The 14,344-nt window shown below is 43.1% G+C and overlaps 1 protein-coding gene across 2 annotated transcripts in view; it reads right to left on the bottom strand.

Moving 5' to 3' along the window:
* SPAG6 (sperm associated antigen 6) overlaps positions 1-10,981 on the bottom strand; it is a 46,235-nt gene extending 35,254 nt beyond the window's left edge. Inside the window, exons 1-2 of one of the 2 annotated variants that reach the window (XM_033165353.1) lie at positions 10,632-10,981; positions 9,928-10,023 (exon numbers count right to left, since the gene is read on the bottom strand). In XM_033165353.1, coding sequence (XP_033021244.1) covers positions 9,928-10,023; positions 10,632-10,656 — 121 coding nt within the window. In that variant the 5' untranslated portion in view covers positions 10,657-10,981. The remainder of the gene's footprint in view (positions 1-9,927; positions 10,024-10,631) is intronic. The other variant, XM_033165352.1, reaches the window with a different exon arrangement.
* Between the last annotated feature and the right edge of the window lie 3,363 nt (positions 10,982-14,344).

Below are 14,344 nucleotides of genomic sequence, written 5' to 3'. Positions count from 1 at the left end.
AGCAATGTCCCATGTGAATTTCACGTCCTAATGTCAGCAGAGCATTATAGGATGGAGTCAAAAGGAAGTAGTAACCACATTGCTCCCAGAATGAAAGTACTGCCCTTTCAAAACAATGTAATTTAATCAGCAATTTTGGTCTTATTGACCTCCGCCTTCTTTTTTTGCTCTAGTCTTTTGTAAAGTAAGCCTGTACTTACCGGCTTACTCAAATAAATTGTATCTGTTTTAAGCATTCCCATCCCACCCATCCAAAAAACATTCCCAGGACAGTTCGTAATAAAATATACAAAATAATGTAAAATACAACAACAACATTCAGTAAAATATTAAGAAAATAATAAAGCACAGGTGTTCTAAGGACACATGTACCCGAAATGCATAAGACTGCACCGTTGTACATTGTTGTAATTAATCTGGAATAAGTATGACATTCCAGTTGTACTCACATGCAAGTCTAAATTCCCACCTTACCCACCCACAAACAAAAGGGTGAGAAAATTTGTCCTTTAATGATTTTAAAGGGCAGTTCATTTGTGTTAACAGTCTTAAATATGAGCCCACCAATTTACCTGAGCTATCTTGCAGCCACTACTCTAAAATAACCTAGTTTACCTAACCACGATGGGCCATGAGCTGCTTAGCAGTTTATGATAAATTACAGGAAACCAATGTAAAATGACTTTGTTCACAGAAAACATGTCAATGGGCTTAGGTAAGGAGCACTAAGCCCTAAACAAAGGTTGTCACTGAACTATCTGGAGATGTTCCAAGGACATGTGAGACCTGTTGTAACATCATGATTTCAGTTTTTTTTTAATGTTAAGCTTCTAGATCTCAGCATTACACTGAATATTTTGAAAACAGAAACAGTGCATGTCTCAAAAAACAAAATTTAAAATTTAAAATAACTAATATCTTATAATTTAATGGGAATTTTAAAAAAATGCAATTCCCTTCATTATCTCAAAAAAGACCTGCAGTTGGTGTCTGTGGTGTGCAAATATGTTTAATTCAAACTGATAAATGAATTAATTAATTAAAGGGCATATGATCAATAAAAATAATTTAATTGGTTGTGCAGACCTAGTTAATTTAGGAAACCTAAAAACAGAATAGTACTCACCTCATCTCACTGTGGTGATAACAGTATTTGAAATATCTAAATGATTTTTAAAAGGTGGTCTAATTCTGTATAGAAACATATGCAAATATGTTTCAATTACATCAAAGAAGAAATGCAAATACCCATTTTAAAAATTCCATTGTGCGGTCCAAAACTTAAGTATGTGTCGTATCAGCCCATCAGAATGTCCTAAAGGAATAACACCACATTGTGCTACATATATGAGAAACAACTTAACTGGGGAACAACCTCTATAATCTGTTCCCTTCGGGTAGCAATTATAAGCAACCCTCAGCGACTCTTGTTTATTTATATACTTAATTACAGTAGCTCTCATAGCACTTGTGCTGAGTCAAAGCTAGACAATGGCACAGTCCCTGTGTAAAAGATTTAGCATATGCCTCCTGTGTGATGCAAGGTTTTTTGAAGCAGTATGTTCCGTAGATAAGTGAAACTATCCAGAGAAAATACCAGGTACCAAAATTACTCAATGGTAGTGTTCAGCCACAGTTTGACACGTACTTCTGATTTTCTTTTTATTAAAAAAAAAAAAAACCCTACTGAGCAGGAAAAAATAAGTCACTTGAATGAAAATAACAAATATGAACTAAAGCTTGAGTTTATGTGCATAATCAAGTGCCATGATAGCAATTTATGAAGTTATGAACAGTATGAAATCTTTCTCTCTCTGTCATAACACAGGAACTCAGGTCACCCAATGAAGTCAATTTACAGTAGATTCAGGGCAGAAAAAAGAAAATGCTTCTTCACACTACACATAATAAACTTAGAGAATTCACACACACACACACACACACCAAATATATGATGATGGCCGTTGGATTAAATGACTTTTGAAATGATTAAACAAAACTCCTGGCGGCTGGGCCTATCAACAACTAGCTAAATATAATCTCCATCTACAAACGCCGAAAACCCGGAAGTGTTCCAGTTTTTGAACGTTTTTTGGAAGCCGAACGTCTGATGTAGCTGTTGTCTATTGTTTCCAGGGTGCCTGCACCAATCAGAAGCCACACCTTGGTTTTCGAACGTTTCGGAAGTCGAACGGACTTCCAGAATAGATTATGTTCGAGAACCAAGCTACCACTGTACTGAATCAGACCACTGGTCCTTCTAGCTCAGTATTATCTACACTGACTGTCACCTTCTGCATGCAAAGTGGAAGGGTATTCTGTATTCTGAGAGTAATCTTATATTCTCAGGAGGAGGATAAAATCCCAGTGGCACTTGTGGACTCTAAGAAACAGGGGGCTCTAAAACTCCCCTACGGTTGATTGGGGGAAGAGAGTATAGAGATAGTTTCAGAGAGATTAAATGCAAGCAAGGATACGCTGCTGGAAATGTGCCTGCAATCAGTGCTGACTGGCTCAGAAGAGATACTTCACCACCCCCATTTTAAAAGGCCTGGCCACCAGCTGCCTGTAATGATGCATATTGAGACCAAACCTCCAGATCTGAAACTGCCAAAAGGATATAGATATTCTTAAAAGGCAATGCCTGAAAGAAAATATTAAATGCAGAAACAGACCTGGAACATAAATCACAGCAAGGCAGAAATAAAAAGTTGATGGGCAAATTGCTTGCCAATATTTTAGCAGAATTTTCATTAGAAGAAGTGCTTCTCCCCACCCCCACGCCACCTCCATGTCGGGACCTGAGCATCCAACATCTGCAGCCTTTCATCGGGCTGAAGAGTAGCACTCCCAAGAGAACACAAGGGAAAGTCTACATAGGAGGATAAGGTGGCAAAAGTGCTTCTAAACTAAAGGCATCACATTCTCCCACATACGACATAATGCTCCCCCCAAGAGGAGCTCTTTCCTTGAAGGCTGCATGCATGCCGTTGCCAGCTGTGCAACACGGAGACATTCAGCAAGGATGCCTGCTTTTACTGCCGCAATGGGATGGGAGATGACTTGCTGACTTTTCACCGCTACAAAGCAAAGGAACTAGACTACCTTTCCTTCAGGTGTTGACAACTCCACACAAATGAAATGGTCAAAATTGATCCCCAAAGCCTTTTTTAATCATTATTCAAATTACAGGGGGGACAGTAATTTTGTGGTGCCCTCCCAGCTACCATTTTTAGAAGGTGGGGTATGATTTAGCTAATACTGAGAGGAGGGACAGGGGATGGAATATGGATTTCACTAAAGTGCCCCCTCCTTTACTCCTAGAATTCAAGCATTGGTTTTATTCACTGTGGTTCTGCCAGAAATGACAGTGTGCTAGGGATTAAGCCACAGCTGAGGATCTTCCCCTGGAAACTTAGCAAAGACCAAACCTGAACACTGGGCCGGGAAGGGGGGGGTGAGACTTAAATCAACATTGGGGTTATTTAAATTCCCATGTTGTATTGTGGCATGTTGACTCATATTTTACTTACAGATTTGAATCTTCGTTTTAGTATAGCAGCCTGCCCAAACCTCTAGGGATAGGTGGGCAAGTAGTCTAGAACAGTAGATTGATAAAGGAATATATAGATAATCAGTCTTCCCCCTTCCTCTTCCTCTTCCTTCTGTAACATGGAACCCAAACCACATAGAAAGGATCTCTGCATATGTTTGCATTTACTGTAAAAGTGCAGAGACCTGTCTGTGCACGGCAACTGGAGGCAACTTGGGCTATTCTATTTTTAAATTCGGTTAGTACCATATATCTGTTATCACAACTGCCAACTGTTACTGAAGGAGCAGAACAGATCCACAGCAGGATCCAAGATTAGTATCCCAAGAAACATAGCAGAGAATCCAATTGCCTGTGCAGTGCAGCTTCGAAACTGATGGGCAGTAAATTTTACTCAGAGTAGACCCACTGAAATTAATGGACCTAACATAGTCACATTCATTAATTTCAGCAGGACTACTTGGAGTAAAACTTAGTTGAATACTGCGTATATATTTATTGCGCTTATATTTTTTTATTACTTCTCCAAGGAGCTCAAGGTAGCCTACATGGTTTTCCCCCTCCTCAATTAATCCCCACAACAAGACTATGAGGCTGGTTAGGCTGCAACAATGACTGACCCAAAGTCATCCAGTGAGCTTCGTGGCTAAGGGGGGATTTGAACCCTGGTTTCCCAGGTTCTACACTCTGACCTCTACACCACACTTGGCTCTCAGTATTGTTACACCGCCTTTCTGAAAATTACCAAGGTGGCATAGGCAGATCAAGGTCAAATAAAAGCATTACAGTGAACAACAACATCACAGAAAAATTAAAAGGTCAAATTTAAAACATGTGCCTATACCTTTTCTAAAAACAGTTGAACTCCAAATAAACATGCTGGTCTCTTTCTCACTGGGGATAGTCGTGTTCCAGCCCCTACACCAAATGATTGGTTCGTTGTACTCTTGTGCTGGGATTCCTTTATTTGATAATGAGCACATCAGCACACCATTTTATATCCTACTTCCAATCTTAAGGGAAACCAAAACAACAGTGACAAGCCCAAGAGAGGGAAGAACCAGCAGACTTGGGGAAAACCCCAAGGTTTTCAGAAGCACCAAAAAAAAAAAAAGTATGGGGGGAAAACCTAAAGGAGGGGAATCCCGAAACAACCCAGTGAGGGACTATACACACTCAGTGGGGACAAAATGTGTACTGATTGCTGGGGGAAAACAGAAACCAAATGCTAAGAAAGAAGAGCTAAAAAGGGAGGAAGAGACAAACAGATATAAAAAAGCTTAGACAGACCAATCTCATTGTCTGGATATGTCATTTTCTGGCTCACACTGAGAAGCTATTTTTACATGTCCTCAGGGATGGAAATGAGAGCTGCCTATGGTAATTGACGGAGAAATTCAATATTTTAATATAGCTACGATTGGGCACCAGTGTGTCCACGCCACACACACACACACACAGAGCAGCAGCAAAGAGAAGACTTCCCACTCTTTCTAACACAGTTCTTATTTAGTACAGAATATTAAAAGAATGCTACAAATTCCAAGCAAATGCAATTCATGGTCCATTTTCCAAAATGGCTTATGACAGACAAGTAATGTGTAGTTTACGCTGCATACTAGGCTCTGACTGGTTCACAACAGCCCTGCAGTGTTGTCCAGTGATATTAGATCCCCTACTGCTCATGGGGAGTTGAACAGAAGCTGAGAGATTGTAACAACCCTTGCTTTTGTTCCCCACACTGCAGGCTGGGCAGTAGTAAACAACAACTCTCCAGTATAACTCACTGCTTTACTCCTATCATTGAAAGTAGCTTACAGCAGCCCAGCAACGTAGCCCAGTGTGAACACTGCAGGGCAGAAATGAGGCTAAGGCTGTCTTGCACTTCCCATCATGAGTCTCACATATCTCTCAGGTTGCAGCAAAGGTCATTCTACTTACATTGCCCTCCCTCCAAGCCAAATCAAGCACTCAACTGCATGCCACAACCTTAAGCTGTACTGAATGGATGCAGACTGGTTACACTTTTTAAATGTTCAAAAACTTTTTTTTTTTGCAGATGGTTTAAAACCCAAGTTAAAGCACTCTCTTTCTTGATAGTAATTTCTGCTTGTTTTCAATCCCCTCAGCCACAGGATCAGGTCACACACACACACACACCAGGGACACAATACAACATTTTGTTGTGTGGCCCTACTTGTTGCCTCTGATAATGAAGTTCCAAGGACTTCGACAAAGCTGAGGATGTTAAAAGAGGCCAGAGACCATCTTGGCTGTGAGCCCTGGAAGATCTGCTCCCTGCCTTTCTGGCCTGACAGACTGACTCCTGCTACAAAAGCTGCTAGACAATTCTTGTGGTATTGTTTAGGCTGTTTTGTTGGGGGTTGTTGTTGTTAACTTATGCATATTCATTTTTAGATATTATTAGGATTTATGTGGAAATGATTTCAATTTGACTGTGTACTTTTTGATGTGGTTTATTTTTTGTTTATGGCTTTTGTTACGTTTGTAATATGTAAAGCTTATCACCTTGTAAGCCATCTTGAGCATGGTTTTAACTATGGAAAGGCAGCATACAAATAAAATGAACATGATGATGTTTTATTCCTCCTGTAGCCAAAGCAACAAAAACCACACACAAGAGGGATGTATCAGCAGACTGGGAGGGGGGGGACATCAAGGGTTTGTAGGAAGAAGAAGAAGAAGCCTCAAAAATTGGTTCAGTCAGGTCTGAACATGTTCAGTGGCCCAGTGGGGAACAGAAAACTGGGTGAAGAGGGGAATGGAATGGAGGAGAGCATGGCTGGCAGGCTGAAAAGCTGAAGAGGACCATGGCACTCCATCTTGTTAATGTTAAAGCAAATTCAACTGAAAAACCAGTATATTAGATTAGAATTGGGTCTTATGCAACCATGCACTTCAGGTATGTATCGGTAAGACAGCACAGATTTATTCTGTTATGGGGTAAGCTCTGGTTCCAAATTAATCATGGATGACCCCCATGCTGTGCTCAGGCTCCCCTCCCTCTCCCAGTGCATGGTATGCTTATCTGATTTAATGCTTACCTGGCACTTTGATATAACCACTTTGATATAGGGTGTGTGTTTTAGCTTATATACAGTCATACCTCGTGTTGCGTATGCTCCGTGTTGCGTACGTTCGAGTTACGCACCTCTGCGACCCAGAAGTCCTCCGCAGAGCGCACGCGACACACAGGTGTGCAGAAGCGCAAAACCCCACCAACTTCCAGGGTTTTTTTTGTTCATTTTTGTTACATACGCCTGGGTTACGTGGCGCGACCCGCAACAGATCACGTACGTAACACGGGGTACCACTGTACTGCTCCAGGCGACAGAACAGGAAATGATTTCATGACTGTTAGAAGGCCAGTCAATCTGCACAACCAGCAGAATCAGGGGCGTGCCTTCCACTAGGCTAGGCGAGGAGGCAACCTTAGGTAGTAGCAGCGAGGTGTTGGCAGTTGTTTTATGTGCCACGTGGCCTACTCTGCACCAGCTGCTGCCCTCAGGTGCAACTGAAGACACGCTCCCATCACTAGCATTTCATTAAGATTCAATTGCCAATTTGCCTGCCATGGAAATGGGGGTGAAGGTGCATCTCCCCTGCCTCAGGCAGCAAAATATATTGGGCCAACCCTGGGAAGAGGCAGTTGCTCCTGAGCTCAGTTCTCTTGGTTGTATGGGAAAGCTCTTAGTGATAGATAAGCTGATAGCAGAAGGAGATAATCACAATTAGAAGGATTTCAGTGATGGTGTGCACTATTTTCAGGGCTGGAACAAAGGTTCTTTTTAGAGAAACAGTTTTTTCAAGTTTAAATTTTTTTCATTGTTATTTCTACACTGGATATTGCACCCTTAAATCGTGATTTGCTGTTATTGAAGAAAACACCTTCATTATGTTTTTTTTATTTAAAAAAAACTCCTCAATGAAGGTTACACACATTACAGTCTTGTTCTGAAACCTCTTATCCACAAGAGTATAATGCACAAAATTATAGCATTTTAAGTTAGGTTCTTACACTAGGTTATAAAGGTGACAGCTATTTGGGGGGGGGTTGTCACCTTCAAAGCCCATCTTAAGAACATATCTTAACATGCTATAATTTTAACACAAAACCCATTGATATGAAAATGTGTTTCTTTCTTCTTCCTTTTCCCAGGGCACTTCGTGATAAAAGCTCAATTTGAAAAGATACATCTTACAAAACTGAAGAGACATATTACCAGCTCAAGAATTTTTGTAAGCTTACTGATATGGGGGGCAAAAAGAACTAGGGTAGGAATTTACTAACAACAGGGTAAATGTTGATAGTAGGAAAACGGAAGGATTGGTTGGGGAAATCCTGAAAGGTTGCAAAATGCATAAACTCACAAAATTTGCATGGTTGACTTATGGCAGACAAAAGATGAAAGGATTTCAGGAGTTAGTAGCTTCAACTGATTAAATTTATGAAAGTCAGATATAAGTTGAATATTGACAAATATATAATGAACATGAAAGGGTCCAAGAGCTCTTACATCGCTCTTGTAAGTCATCCTCTATATGCAGGGATTTTTTTATTATTTTGTATTGAGGAGTATTCAATCATGTCAGCTGCTGTTTGTGAATACTATGCCATGAATAGTCAATATGGAAGAAATCAAGCACGTGAGATTTCACTCACACACACAAGGCTGCAAGTACAAATCATGTCACTATTTATAAACTACAGAACAGATCACCTAAATTAAAAGAACGTGCATTTTTATATTTGGTGAAGTTCTTAGGGTTGTTTTAGCATCACCATCGTATGAATGTGGGGGTTTTTCAGAAGTAGCCCGGCCCCCACTATATTCAGGGACATGGGACTGTAGCCTAGCAGAACAATCCGATGCATATTTACTTGGAAGTAAGTCCTAAGGGGACATGGGTGGTGCTGTGGTCTAAACCACAGAGCCTAGGGCTTGCCGATCAGAAGGTCAGCGGTTCGAATCCCTGCAAGGGGGTGAGCTCCCGTTGTTCGGTCCCTGCTCCTGCCCACCTAGCAGTTCGAAAGCATGTCAAAGTGCAAGTAGATAAATAGGTACTGCTCCGGCGGGAAGGTAAACGGCGTTTCCGTGCGCTGCACTGGTTCGCCAGAAGCGGCTTAGTCATGCTGGCCACATGACCCGGAAGCCGTACGCCAGCTCCCTCGGCCTATAGAGCAAGATGAGCGCGCAACCCCAGAGTCGTCCGCGACAAGGGTCCCTTTATCTTTACCTTTTTAAGTCCTATTACATTCAATGGTGCTTTGTCTCTAGTAACTGTGATTAGACTTGCAGTTCAAAACTAAAAATATTAAAATTTAAATAGTTCACACTCCAAGTAACATTTCTGTAATCTGGCCTGGGAGGGAGGGCAGTAAGTGACTCCTGCTACGAAAGCTGAGGCTGCTGAACACACTCTTGGGCTGGGGTATTGTTTAGGAGGTATGAGGGAACCATTGCTGCTATTAATATTTTAAAAACTGCATTCTTATTCTTATTTTAGATTTTTTATTATTTATTTTATTATTATTATTATTTATTATTTATGTTAAAATTGTGCAATTTGATTGTGAATTTTTTATGTTTTACTTATTGTTTATGGCTACTTTCGTTTTACTGTAATTATGCACGCTTTTTTCATGTTTCACCTAGAGCATGATTTGAACTATGGAAAGGCAGCATACAAATAACATGTGTGTGTGTGTGTGTGTGTGTGTGTGTGTGTATGTAAACTTTGGCAACCAAGTTTTGGACTATATGTTTTAAAGTTATTATTAAATTAAATTAAAAACCAACATAAAACTTTTATTTGTGTCACAGTGATGTCTTCTTCTCCAGATATAACATTTGCTTGTCTGGGAAAACTCGTATTTTTAGAAAAGCAGCATTGTAAAATTCTGAACACAGTTTGTTTACTCTGCTGCTTCAAGTAGCACCTTGAGAAGGCAATTGTTAAGTACTGTACAATTAATACCTGTTTTATATCCTCCTCTTCTAACAGCAATGCCTAGAATAGGAAGACTTAGCACTCAGTGGTGAATTGCAGTCCCCACCCCTGCTCTGTCTTTCATTACTTGAAATAGTTTGCAAACAGCTTGTAAATAGTCACACATGTGGGGAGTTCCCTTGGTGCAATGTGTGGCTATATGAAGCAAATATTTCAGCTGACTTTAATGGATAGACATATGTCTTACCTGCTCATTTTATTGGACCATATTTAAGCTATCTAAAAAGGAAGGGGACTTCAAAGTATCAGACTGCTCTCGGTTCTATGGTAAGATAAACAAAAGGGTTTATGCGTATATATATTTATTCTGAAGCACTGCTTTTTGTTGTTTGTCTGTTTACCTGCATTCTGAAGAGTCTCAATATTTTGTGGCCTAGTAGCAAGTTCTGCAACAGTCTGAACAAACTGTGTTCGGGCTCTTTGATACTGCTCAAAGACTGCAAAGAAGGAAGAAGGCAGAATAAGTGCATTTCAATAAGGGCTTCCTATCACAAGCTTTCACACATTAGATACAGGCCCAGATAAGCAGGAAATGTATTGTGACACCTTATAGTCTATAGACCAAAGAAAAAATTATGACACAAGCTGTCCTGAGCAAGAAGCAAAGGCTGTATTCCGAACCCTACTTACCTGTGAGATAGCCCCACTGAATTCAACAAAACCTATTCTCATCATACATAAAGTTTATGACTCAATAAGGCTTACGGATTAATGGGGGGAGGGGGTAGGAAACCAAATTACAACAGTACGTAATAGAATAAAATATAAAAACAGACAATTCATGACAATCCTGCATAGGTCTACTCAGAAGTAAACTCCAGTGAGTTCAGTAGCAAATACTCCTAGGAGGATTACTGTTTTGTCCTGTGTACACATTACCAGGAATACTCAGAAAGTCTCATTTAATTCAATGAGCTTTACTCGCAGGTAAATGGAAGATTCTGTTGCGTGGGCACGCTTCCCCCCCCCCTTTCCTTTCCTTTTCAAGAAACTGTAGGCTAAAGCTCAGAAACCCCCAATACACAAAACCCAGCCTTAGAAATACCTTGCAAGACCTGCCTCTGACTCATGGCTCTTGCTGGTCACCCACTTCCGAGAGCCTCGGCAGCGTCCCCGCGGGGTGGTCTCTCGCCCCCTGGATCCCCCTGCGGCCTTGAGGGGCTCTTGCTTCTCCGCTTCGCCTCTCCACTCAGAAACCCGAGCGGCTCTTGCAGCTCCACCTGCCCCTCGGGCTCCGCAGCCTATGCTCCGCGCTTCCCCCGGGGCCTTTTCAGTTTGGGCCGCAGTGTGTATCCTTCTCCTTGGCAACCGAACGGAAGCCGGCGCCATCAAGGGGCGGGAAGGAGGCCGCGGCCTGCGCCTCATTGTGACATCAGGCGGGCGCGGAGCGAGAGGGCAGGCCAGCCGGCGGCGCCTTTGCGCTAGGCTCTCGCGCGGAAGGGCCGGCGCAACGGGATCCTAACGCAGCGTTCCTTGAGCCCTTTTTCTCCCCCTCCCTCTGCGCTTCTCCAGCTCGTTGGGAAAGGCCGCCAGGCGACGTCCTTGCCGCTTGGATCTACCAAAAGAAAGTCTCTCCCTGCTGAGGTGCGGTTGGTGCGATCCTTCTTGGGCGTACTTTACTCTGCACTAAGTACACCTGATCGTTGCACCTGAAGCAAGTGCGAGTCAGTGCTTGCCATTAAGGCCAATGGGAGGAGCTTGAACATAGGAACGGGGGGAATCTTATTATGGAAGACTCATAGTGATGTGCCTTTACTACGCTAATCCGGCTCGTCTGCGTTTGGAGACCTTGCTGCGCACTCTGCCCAGTGTGGTTCGCGCGCGGGTTTCTGCCCCCAGCTCCTTGCAACGAGATCCTCAGCCCCTCTTGGCTTCCTCCTCCTCGGAAGTGTCTTTGTCCTCATTTAAAAACAAAGCAGTGCCTTAAAAATGGCTTGTACTCGGAGCAGCCCTGGAAGGTAGGTCATTCTTCTAGGCGGGTTTCAAATGAAAGATAGCGATTTCCCCTAGTCAGTGACCTGGCAACCGCTAAGCCGCTTTACAGCGCAATCCTAACCATGTCTCCTCCGAAGTCAGTCCTATTGGATTCAACAGGGTTTACTTACTGCCCGGTAAGTAGAGTTAGGATTCCAGACTTGGTCCTGTTTAAGTTCAGCTCTCTTTCCTTCCTAATACTGTGGTTCATTGTTGCGTGGATGCGATCCCCAGACCAGTTAAACCGAAGCTTTTTGCTTTGATCGTGTCCTTCGTGTGTCGAAGGGCTAGATGAACAAAACTGCAATAAAATAATAAAAATGAACATCGACTTTGTTTTACCCATTCCCTTTTCTCCATTTCCCTTGTTTTCTTCTCTCTCCCCTCACGCACAAAAAGCTCTCTCCACGTTTAGCAGTCACCTCTATGTATTCAGTGAATGAAACCAAGGTGCTCGCTATTAAACTTTTTGTAACTTTTTAATGAGCTTCCTATAGCAGATACACAATACCGTGCTGGGCTTGAGCTAGATGCGGAGTTTAAAGTAAACGCTCTTGTCGCGAATCGACAGAGCATTGGCCTCTCCCTGGGGACGGTAGTTTATTTCTAACATAGCTACAGTTCCCAGCACCCTTAACAAACTAGTTTCCTGGATTTTTTTTTCCTTTTTAACTTTATGTTGTGTACACAGTGTCAGACTATCGAAAAAGATTCCCCACAACCCGAAACTCAGTTTCCTATGTTCCTCTCCTCTCCGCAGCCAAAAATCCTTAAAAAACAAACCAACCTCTAATGAATGAGTTTCTGTTCCTTCCAAGGATTTAAGCTAATAACACGGTTGTCCTTCTGAGTTTAATTTTAATTTTCCATTTATGTTGTGGATACTCCCCCGCCCCCATATGTGACATGAAAGAGAAAGGAAAGCTCAGTAAAAGAGCTTAGGCGGCAAGCCTTGCAAACTCTGTTGCCATTGTCACGCGAGGGCCACTTCACACGTTGTGCAGGAGGGAAGCGTGTCCGACCACAATCACCCATGCAGAGCTTTACATTCCCCGCCCCCCGCACTCAGGAACGTGTCTTGATAGAAGAACTACTCCGTGTGCATGACACCTGCGTTTTCTTTCTGAATTGTGCCTGGCGGGTGTCGCTGTTGAAAAAGTGGAGTCTGTAATGCCAGCCTGCTGGAAGCAGGATGACGAGCCGCACATCCAAACCAAAAGTGGCTCCTGCCTAGTCAAATCCTCTGAGCCAAAGTTTCTGACGCTAGCTGATCCTCTTCCAGCACTGGAATGAATGCCTTTGGGGTTCACATGCACCCCGCTCTCCGGATCTTGGGAATGTGAACCGTCCTTGAAAGCAGCGTGGCTTCTCCCTTCGCCTACGCTCAACTGGAATAGATAACACTCATATCTTTCATATCCCTGTCCTGCCCAGATACTTGCTCGAATGACATTGTTTGTTCCTTATGGGCTTCCAAGCTTCAGGGTGTGGAGTTGAGATCGGTTATAGCTGGCCGCTTGCGCCCCCCTCCCGCAAAAAAACCCTCCATGGGACTGTATTAATGTTTTTGTGTAAGCTCTGTATCACCGCGTAACCTTGCCAAATGCAGTACAATTTATCATATCTTTAACTCGCCCCGGTCGCCTTTCCATGGTAGTGACTCTCCCTGAAATAAATAGGCAGCTCGCAGCTGCATTAGACGGATTCAGAGTCTGTTGGTCTGCCTTGTTCAGCATTGTCGACACTGACTGGCAGCGGCTCTCCTGAGTTTCAAATGGGATTGTTTTCCCCAGCAGCACTTGGGAGATGCTAGCAATTGAACCTTGGACTTTCCCCTCCCCATCAGCGTGTAGTCTGCCCCTGAGCCACACTCTCCTGTTTCAGAGCAGGAGGCCGAGAGGATGTCAAATAAGGTCAAGCAGGCCGGGCGTCCGGGGAGCTGAGCAGAAAGATTTGAAGTTGGACTTCTGAGCCAAAGCCTCGCACTGTCTGATTCCTCTCGTTGGCTCGTATATTCGGGAAAGAATCTGAGAGGTGGTGGGTGGAGTTTTCCCCCTTATGAAAGCATACAAAACATCCGGTTCGTATTTCACACGTAGGACTTCCCTCGCCCCCCGCCAAAGTCCCTAGATTTAGCTGAAATCGAACCGTCAGGTAGAACATTCTTTCATTCCACTACCAATGATAACCTACAAAAGAAAAGACCTACTATCTGAAGAAGTGTGCATGCACATTAAAGCTCATACCAAGAACAAACTTAGCTGGTCTCTAAAGTGCTACTACTGGAAGGATTTTTTATTATTTTTGTTTTGTTTTGTTTTGACTACACCTCTCCTCTTATTCCTACCTGAGACTCAGGTGTCCCTGCAAAACGCCACTGCGGCGCCTTTTGCCCTGCACTAGTGTTATAAGCGTCACGTGGCAGGGCGAGAGTTTATCAAAAGTTTGAAAAATAAGAGGGTGTGCTTCTTTTCAGCCACCAAAGATCTGCCCTGTGCTAAGGAATGCGGGGCCTGCAGGCTGCAGCAGCCACGTAGGATCGAGGTCTGTTTGCAGGGGAGGAAAACTCCCCCTGTAGTCCGATGCCGGATCCCGATTTAAAGGCTGCAATCTTATGCCCACTGAGTAATCCCCATTATGTGCTTCTGAGTAAATAATGCCCAGGGTCTGCACTGCACCCAGTCGGATCCACAGTAAAGCATAGCGGTAGGAGAGAGACATCCCCGCCCACTTAGCTATTCAAAGTGTGGATAGGCTGCTTTCAGATCTTGCAATGGATTTTCC

Source organism: Lacerta agilis, chromosome 12 (assembly GCF_009819535.1).
Source record: "Lacerta agilis isolate rLacAgi1 chromosome 12, rLacAgi1.pri, whole genome shotgun sequence".
NCBI lineage: Eukaryota > Metazoa > Chordata > Lepidosauria > Squamata > Lacertidae > Lacerta > Lacerta agilis.
Note: the sequence above shows the minus strand (reverse complement) of the source record. Positions and strands in the feature narration are given on the sequence as shown.